General features: G+C 33.9%; 1 protein-coding gene across 1 annotated transcript in view; it reads left to right on the top strand.

Annotated features, from left to right (window-relative positions):
• Positions 1 to 9,108, top strand: part of LOC137655914 (uncharacterized) — a 47,462-nt gene extending 38,354 nt beyond the window's left edge. Inside the window, exons 5-9 of the mRNA XM_068390134.1 lie at positions 61 to 240; positions 584 to 927; positions 6,066 to 6,404; positions 7,903 to 7,949; positions 8,976 to 9,108. Of these exons, the coding sequence (XP_068246235.1) occupies positions 61 to 240; positions 584 to 927; positions 6,066 to 6,404; positions 7,903 to 7,949; positions 8,976 to 9,108 (1,043 nt within the window). The remainder of the gene's footprint in view (positions 1 to 60; positions 241 to 583; positions 928 to 6,065; positions 6,405 to 7,902; positions 7,950 to 8,975) is intronic.
• Positions 9,109 to 9,632: the final 524 nt, after the last annotated feature.

Below are 9,632 nucleotides of genomic sequence, written 5' to 3'. Positions count from 1 at the left end.
ATAATCACATTGATCACGAATTGCAAACTAAAAGCATGAATGGAAACTCTGCCTTTTCAGCACCGATCCCTCCACTCGTCCCTCAAGACGATAACTACTACCTACAAGAGGATGAGGTTGAGAAGCCAGGATTCTTCTCCAGCATCCAAGACTCGAAGCTGTCTGTACTCAATGGGATCGTTGGAGCTAAATCCGCTGTTCTTGGTGGCTTGCGTAATGCTGGAGATTCGCTTTACTCTGGTATGTTATTATTATTATTATTATTATTATTATTATTATTATTATCATTATTATTATTATTATTATTATTATTATTATTATTATTATTATTACTTGCTAAGCTAAAACCCTAGTTGGAAAAGCAGAATGCTAAGCGAGCTCTCGCTGTGATTGGCTCTAATTTCATCCCAGGACAAATATTACCAGACTTCGATAATATTCTCCCGTGCCATTGTTGTTACCAATTTCATCCTAGACTGCTAATATAAGTAAAAATTTCAAAGCATCGGCGTTTGGTATGAGGAAGCTAGAATGATATCTACGAATATATACACCTAATTCTTATCCCTTTTCATGTTTATAGGTGTAACAGGAGCCTTGGCCGCTAAAGCAGCTGCCTTCAGCAGCTTAAAGAACACAGTGACGGGTGGTAGCAGCAACAACAACCAGGCCCAGAGCACCTACGAAAATGACGGAGGTTATGGAAGCAATCCAAGCGTTGGCATCACTGGCACAAACGTTGGGTACACCTACCCAGCACGGCCAATTCCTCCACCATCTAGCCAGCAGACCCCGTCTCCTCTGTATGTGCCTTTCCCGGTCACAACTTATCCTGCCTATCCACCTTATCCTCCAAAGGTTCCTCAGTACAGTGCTCCACAAGTCTATCCAGCTCCCATACCAGTCTACCAGTACAGACCTCTGCCTGTAAGTAACAGTGTGCTCAGATTATATTACATTAATCGGTACGGTTTTCCTTTCCAGGTTCCATCACTATAGAGCTTAATGGATAGCTACATCTTATTTACTATTATCTTCCTGGCCTTATGTTGACTTAGTGTTGTCAGTGGGAACAACTATTTACTATGTCTATTATCCTCCTGGCCTTATTTTGACTTAGTGTTGTCAGTAGGAACAACTATTTACTATATCTATTATCTTCCTGGCCTTATTTTGACTTATTGTTGTCAATATGAATAACTATTTACTATGTCTATTATCCTCCTGCCCTTATTTTGACTTATTGTTGTCAGTGGGAACAACTATTTACTATGTCTATTATCTTCCTGGCCTTATTTTGACTTATTGCTGTCAGTGGGAACAACTATTTACTGTGTCTATTATCTTCCTGGCCTTATTTTGACTTATTGCTGTCAGTAGGAACAACTGTTTACTATGTCTATTACCTTCCTGGCCTTATTTTGACTTAGTGTTGTCAGTAGGAACAACTATTTACTATGTCTATTATCTTCCTGGCCTTATTTTGACTTATTGCTGTCAGTAGGAACAACTGTTTACTATGTCTATTATCTTCCTGGCCTTATTTTGACTTATTGTTGTCAATATTAACAACTATTTACCATATCTATTATCTACTTGCCCTTATTTTGACTTATTGTTGTCAGTAGGAACAACTATTTACTATATCTATTATCTTCCTGGCCTTATTTTGACTTATTGTTGTCAGTGGGAACAACTATTTACTATGTCTATTATCTTCCTGGCCTTATTTTGACTTATTGCTGTCAGTGGGAACAACTATTTACTATGTCTATTATCTTCCTGGCCTTATTTTGACTTATTGCTGTCAGTAGGAACAACTGTTTACTATGTCTATTACCTTCCTGGCCTTATTTTGACTTAGTGTTGTCAGTAGGAACAACTATTTACTATGTCTATTATCTTCCTGGCCTTATTTTGACTTATTGCTGTCAGTAGGAACAACTGTTTACTATGTCTATTACATTCCTGGCCTTATTTTGACTTAGTGTTGTCAGTAGGAACAACTATTTACTATGTCTATTATCTTCCTGGCCTTATTTTGACTTATTGCTGTCAGTAGGAACAACTGTTTACTATGTCTATTACCTTCCTGGCCTTATTTTGACTTAGTGTTGTCAGTAGGAACAACTATTTACTATGTCTATTATCTTCCTGGCCTTATTTTGACTTATTGCTGTCAGTAGGAACAACTGTTTACTATGTCTATTATCTTCCTGGCCTTATTTTGACTTATTGTTGTCAATATTAACAACTATTTACCATATCTATTATCTACCTGGCCTTATTTTGACTTATTGTTGTCAGTGGGAACAACTATTTACTATGTCTATTATCTTCCTGGCCTTATTTCGACTTATTGTTGTCAGTGGGAACAACTGTTTACTATGTCTATTATCTACCTGGCCTTATTTTGACTTATTGTTGTCAGTGGGAACAACTATTTACTATGTCTATTATCTTCCTGGCCTTATTTCGACTTATTGTTGTCAGTGGGAACAACTGTTTACTATGTCTATTATCTACCTGGCCTTATTTCGACTTATTGTTGTCAGGGGAAACAACTATTTACTATGTCTATTATCTACCTGGCCTTATTTTGACTTATTGTTGTCAGTAGAAACGGCAGATATATGACATTTTTACACTATTTAGGTAGTCATCATAGGTCTAATGAATATAGGAAGAAACAAGACCCTTGTCTTTTCTGTTACTACTACAACCACATATACTTTTATTATTACTTATATTTTTCTTTATGTCTTCATATAAAACGAAAATCTTATTATATTGGTTATATTGTGTCTTTATACCGATGGAATGATATGGAAAATTATTTAAATAACAATAGATTTCTAAACTAATGAATTATTGATTTGTAAAATATAGTTCGAACCAATGTTTTTTTAGGGTTTATCTGGTAAAGGGAAAGATTTTGGAAAATGATTTAACTAACAACAAATCTCTAAACTAATGAATAATTGTTTTGTAAAGTATCATTCGAACCAACATTTTTAGGATTTGTCTGATAAAGGGAAAGATTTTAGTTATAATTAAAGAGGACATTTTTCCTTTGTATAAGGGTAGATATGATAGAGGAGACTAAAGATTATAAAGACATTATATTACTTTGCATAATGGGAATAGTATTTGGTAAAATTCTGATCAAGAATTAGAGAAAGATAGCCATGAATGATAAGTGATGGTGTTTCAATTTTCATATGCAAGAAAGATTACAGATTAAGACAGTATGTAAAGCATAGGAAAAGAAGCTGAGTATAGGATTCGAGTATTATTAAAAGCATATATTGAATAGATATACAGTAAATGTAATGTAAGGTGTTGAGAGTATATGGTATACAAGATGAGTATTTCTATTGATAAAAAGGATTCTTTTATGAAAGGGAGTTGCTCCCTAGATTTTTAGAGTGTAAATAAAAAGGAAAGTTCTATTTCATAGGATCCGAGTATTATTAAAAACTTATAATTGAATATATATACAGTAAATGTAATGTAAGGTGTTCAGAGTGTGTGGTGTACAAGATGAGTTGTCGTTTGATAAAAAGGGTTATCCTAAGGGAGTTGCTCGCTTGATTTTTAGGGTGTAAATAAAATTAAAAGTTCTATTTCAAATACATGGACCTAAAAAGGATTATGATAGAGCTGTTAAGAGACAATATTTATTTTTTCCAAAAGCTCTGGTACCTTATTCTTTCTTTTTTATCTTGTATTTACTTCCCTTAACTGTAAAATCAACATATTCTTCATAAAATCATCTTTATTTTCGATTTGTTGTTTTAGCCCAATCAATAGAAAATTTCTTGTGTTATCAACAATAAGTATCACATTCTAAAAATCATTGTACTGTTTCATTTTCATTTTCCAAATATAACTTCCTCACCCTTTCTTCTCGTAAGTTTATTTTATAATGATTAATTTTCCCAGCCGTCTTCTCTTGCTTGTAACTTTCATAGTCTACCATAGAATGACTCATTTTCTTTTAAAGAAAACTAGAACTCATGGGAACTCATTTCCTTTTAAAGAAAACTAAAACTTATGGGAGACTATTTTATTTTACCTTCAAAGAAAGACTGGTGGAAAAACTTTGCCTTTCATGGTTCACTCATTAGTTTACTTTTCAGGTAATTCAGTCTTTTTCTCAAAATCATATAACATGAAAAATATTCTTCTGTTAAAAGAATTAGATGTTTTATTAAAATTCTGACATGAAGATTTTTCATGGATAAACTTAGAGTTAGGAAAAGCACAAACACTAGAAAAGGGGAATATCCTATACAGGAAAATTGGTAAATTTGTATTGTATTACAGGATTTACACCTCGACTAAGGTAATGTTCTTCAATATTTTACTTTAAGCCTATTTATATCTCCCTTGTGTTTTTTTTTTCTTTTTCTTTCTTTTTTTTTTTTTTTGTAATATGCCGCAAACAAGCCTCCTTATCTTTCCTAAATTCCCTCTTATAAACATTTCTATTACTCATCTCGCCTTTTTTTTTCAAACTGTATCAGTTGATTATAGATATCATAATCAAAATTCTATGTTTTAGGCATAACATTCCTTTCACTTCTAATCTGATAACTTTGAAGTATATTAAATTTAACACAAATATAAATACTTTTTCTTTCCAACCATTATCCCTACAATAAGGGGTCGGTTGCCTGAAGCCTCCTCTCCAATGCCTTCTATCGAAGGCATCCTCTTCCACCAAACTTCTTCTCTCCATATCATCCTTTACCTTATCTCGTCATCTAATTCTCTGCCTTCCTCTTGATCTACCACACCCGCCCCCCCCCCCCTACCCCATAAGTATTCTATGATTCATTCGGACACAATATTTTGAGAAGGTGGCCCTGTGACTTCTCACGACTAGATTCATCAAACAGACCTACATTCGTGATGCTTAAGATGCTTTAGCATTTAGATTTAGTGCATGTTTTTTAGAATCACCCAAGCTTATTCGGATTATATAAAGCTAGATAAATCAAAGCTTTAGGATTCTTTGTAATGTTTCTTCTCTGTGCTGATAGCGTCTCATTTCTTGTCTTTCAAATGTTTTTTCGGCTTTTTGTTGCTTTTAGGTGTACCATTACATCTGGTGAGTTAAGCCCCTTCCACACAAGGGGCAAATGTACAGCGGGCACTCTGATTTGCCGGTAATTCTCTCTCTTTGAAACGGTGTTACCAGATCTAACAATCCAAGGCTGACAGTAGGCACAGGCAGGCGAACATATGACTTTGGCCACACGACGAACAGAGGGCAAAATTGGTAACAGTGTCTGCCCGCCGTGCATTTGTCACTTGTGTGGAAGAGGCTCTAACAGTTTTCAAATGTTTTCTTTGATGATTCTTGTTGCTTTGAAAACTCTTTAGTTTCAGTTAAAAGCTTTTTTTGTGTTTAATGCATCGTTTAGAATTGAATTGAAGGCTTTTAAGATATTTCAAGATATCATTACTTAGAAATCTGCTTGCACCTTAAAGCCTTAAATTTTTCTATTGTTTTTTTTTTTATTTATTTATAACCCGTTTTGAGCTGTAAACTAATTTTACGATATATTACTTTTTTCAGAGTTCTAAAATTGTTTTTGTCACTGGCAGTTCAATTAAAATTCTTTCATCTATTTCAAATAATCTGTTGTTATGGTGAATTGCGTTTACAGCTTGATCCAGAACTCCCACTTTATTATGATTATGATTTATTATTACATTAAAAACGGCTTAAAAATTAAACAAATGCTTTCAGATTTTGCAATGTATGATTTATTGATACATTGAGAATGGCTTAAAACTTAGATATATGCTTTCAGATTTTGCAATGTATGATTTATTGCTACATTGAAAATGGCTTAAAGCTTAAATAAATGCTTTCAGATGTTGCAATATTTAATTTAGTTACATTGGAAACTGCTTGAAACTTGAATAAATGCTGTCAGATGTTGCAATACTTCTAATCATCCATGATATGCTTATTGCTTAGCTTCTGAATCTCCGTAGCGCCATTCTTTGTGTTAATGTAGTCGCTTTTAGCAAGCTTTGTCGCCCTACAGGACCCCCTGGCTCACTTCAAGGCCAAAATCGACGGCATTATGCAGGCCAAGAGAGATGCCGTGGAAGGAGTCATTGCTAAAGTAGACGCTTTTAAAGACGGCATTAAACAGAAGATCAGTAGTGTGTTCCGCAAAGAACCCACCCCGACTTACGTTCTCAGACCAGTGACCGAGTATACTGTGCTCCAGCCCAGTAACCCGACTTACAGCTCATATAACACTTACGATCAGAAAGAGACCTCACACATGACCTACCCTATTTATCAGACCAGACCAAATTACAACTTTTACCCGACTTACTACACTACCAAGGAAGCGTCGCCAGGATTCATAGAACAGGTAAGTTTCCCCTTGGGTAAAGTCCTCCCTTGTCTGTCAATTTTACAGTAACTATGTCCCCAGTATCCCTTGAGCACATTTCGTGGCTCATTTATTTCTACCTTTTAACCACCAATTCGTCTAGATTCATCTCTCTTCCATTTATATTGAAATTTGTGTATTTTTTTTTTTCCAATTTTTATTTTTTATCAAAAGAGATTTCGAGCATCTGTAATATATAGGAACAGACCGGGTGTAAAATTTCAAAAGGTTTGAGTAATAAAAAACACACTTTAAAAGGGAGACAAACTCAAGAAGACTACCTAATCTAAGGCTCTCCACCTAACCTAATCTAGGAGCCGTATCTTTACCTACTTACCTAACGGGGGCTACGGCCCCCTCCCCCTTGGACTGCAATATCTTTAGCTTACCCTAAGACTAAGACTCAACCTTGTGTTTGCTTCCCGACCAGCTTCAGTCCTGGCAAGGTAATACTAAATCATATTTCTTGAATCATAAAACTACCTTTGCATTGTATTTCAGAAGATAAACAACAACTTCCCCTTAAATGAAATCAAGTTGACAAGTAATAAAGAAAATCTACGCCTGTCCAAACAAACTATATTCACTCATCAAATTCCTTTGGTTTATTTGCTGATAGTTAAATACACTTTTATATTCACTGATTAAACTATTTCTTAATAATAATAGAAATTCCTTCCCACATCAAAAACCCATTACATAATGATTGCATAGACATACAAATTTTATAATAATAAAAAAAGGACTCCTTTTCTGTTTAACTTTAGCATATTTACACAAAGCATTGCAAGTTATTGCAACAGCCTCTGTACCATGGTCTTCCACAGTCTTAGGTTAGAGTTCTCTTGCTTGAGGGTACACTCGGGCACACTATTCTGTCTTATTTCTCTTCCTCTTGTTTTGTTAAAGTTTTTATAGTTTGTATAGGAAATATTTATTTTGGGGGTGGTGGTGTTCTTAAAATATTTTATTTTTCCTTGTTTCTTTTCCTCACTGGGCTACTTTTCCCTGTTGGAGCCCTTGGGCTTATAGCATATTGCTTTTCCAACTAGGGTTGTAGCTTAGCTAATAATGATAATAATAATAATAATAATAATAATAATAATAATAATAATAATAATAATATATTGAATTTTGTTTCACGAATACTTGATACATAATTTTTGTGAAATAAAATTCAATATAGCGATGTCTGTTGCAATAACTTAACGATGTTACACGATGTCTCTCTCTCTCTCTCTCTCTCTCTCTCTCTCTCTCTCTCTACGCTTTCTGTGCCTCACATTGATTTTCATAGTTTAATAAGTTTATTCATCATATATAATATTCTTCAATTTCCATCTATACATGATTAAATCAAATTATTAAACTATACATATAAATCAGTTAGTATCTTTGTCTCTATTTATATTTGTGATAATCCTGACATTTTCTTATCAATATAACATATTAATGAAATTTTTCTCTTCAAAAACAGGTACGAGCTCAGAAGTCTTCTTTGTCTAGTACTATTTCAAGGGTAACGTATTTATGAGATTTTTCTATGGTTTTGTGTCTGTAAGTAGATATCTGTATTGTTTCGTATATTTTTATATACTTAATTGAACTAAACAAAAGAATGTATTAGAATGGTTGTAACCTTTCTTACTCTTGATTTCAATTGGGGATATATTTATATATTCATATATTTATGAATTAGATGAATTAAATTAATCAAATTAATTAAATGCAGTGATTTTCAGCTACAGAGGATAAGGTGATATATCTTATTATATATGAAACAGAATTCAGTTTCATCCTGATAGTTACTGAAATTTAGTATCTGCTAATGCTTCTACCTTTCTAACTATCTCGATATTTTCTTAGAATCTAAATGATATCTTTATGTTTCTATCTTTCTAACTATCTCGATATTTTCTTAGAATCTAAACGATATCTTTATGTTTCTACCTTTCTAACCATTTAGACATTTTCTTAGAATCTAAATGATATATTTATGTTTCTATCTTTCTAATTATTTAGATATTTTCTTAGAATCTAAACGATATCTTTATGTTTCTACCTTTCTAACCATTTAGATATTTTCTTAGAATCTAAATGATATCTTTACGTTTCTATCTTTCTAGCTTTTGGATATTTTCTTAGAATGTAAATGGTATCTTTATGTTTCTACCTTTCTAACCATTTAGATATTTTCTTAGAATCTAAAACGATAACTTTATCTCCCGTAAGAGACTTACATTGTTGTTCATATTTCATTCTTAGTAGGGATACCTTAACGTGGTGAAAGGGTTTGCGTATCGCCATGATAAGAAAAGCTGTACTAGTCATGGTCACCTATATTAGGTTGGTTTGCTGTGAGCGATTAGACTAAAGTCTCCCACCATAACCAACCCATAGTGGCCAGCATGATGATGAAAATGGCCAAACCCCAGACATGAGTAAGGACATGTCTGAGGTCTTGGTGCTGCAGTGGACTAGAAATGGCTGTATTTCTTGTTGTTAGTTGTTATTGAATCATTAATTCAATCTAATCTTCACACTCCACAGGCCATCAAACAGCTTAAGGCTCCCTTCCAACCGCGCTTCAGGTATGCCTATCGTCACTGGTAAAGAAGAAGAAGAAGAAGAAGAAGAAGAAGACGAAGAAGAAGAAGGAGGAGGAGGAGGAGGAGGAGGGTGATGGGTAAACAAAACATCAGTCGTGGGTTCAAGATCCCTAAATTACAGCTCATCTTGAAGAAGAAGAAGAAGAAGAAGAAGAAGAAGAAGAAGAAGAAGGGTGATATGTAAACAAAACATCAGTCGTGGGTTCAAGATCCCTAAATTACAGCTCATCTGGAAGAAGAAGAAGAAGAAGAAGAAGAAGAAGAAGAAGAAGAAGAAGAAGAAGAAGAAGAAGAAGGGTGATATGTAAACAAAACATCAGTCGTGGGTTCAAGATCCCTGAAAAATAGCTCATCTTTTGTGATAAGCAAATACTTACCAGCTACGTGGTAGCAACAAATTGGCTGGTAAATCTTGAAGCATAGCAAGTGATTTCTCGCTTGTACCTATTACATAGTTTGTTATGTTTGTTATTAAGTAAATCGAAGTATAGGTTTTCAGATCAGATGGCGTCAATATAAGACGTCCAGGGCATTTATTGATTAGATTCGCTTTACTTAGAGTGATCTGCGTTATACTTCAATGAAATTTGATGCCGAT

The sequence above is a fragment of the Palaemon carinicauda genome, chromosome 16, assembly GCF_036898095.1.
Source record: "Palaemon carinicauda isolate YSFRI2023 chromosome 16, ASM3689809v2, whole genome shotgun sequence".
NCBI classification, from domain to species: Eukaryota; Metazoa; Arthropoda; class Malacostraca; order Decapoda; family Palaemonidae; genus Palaemon; species Palaemon carinicauda.
Note: the sequence above shows the minus strand (reverse complement) of the source record. Positions and strands in the feature narration are given on the sequence as shown.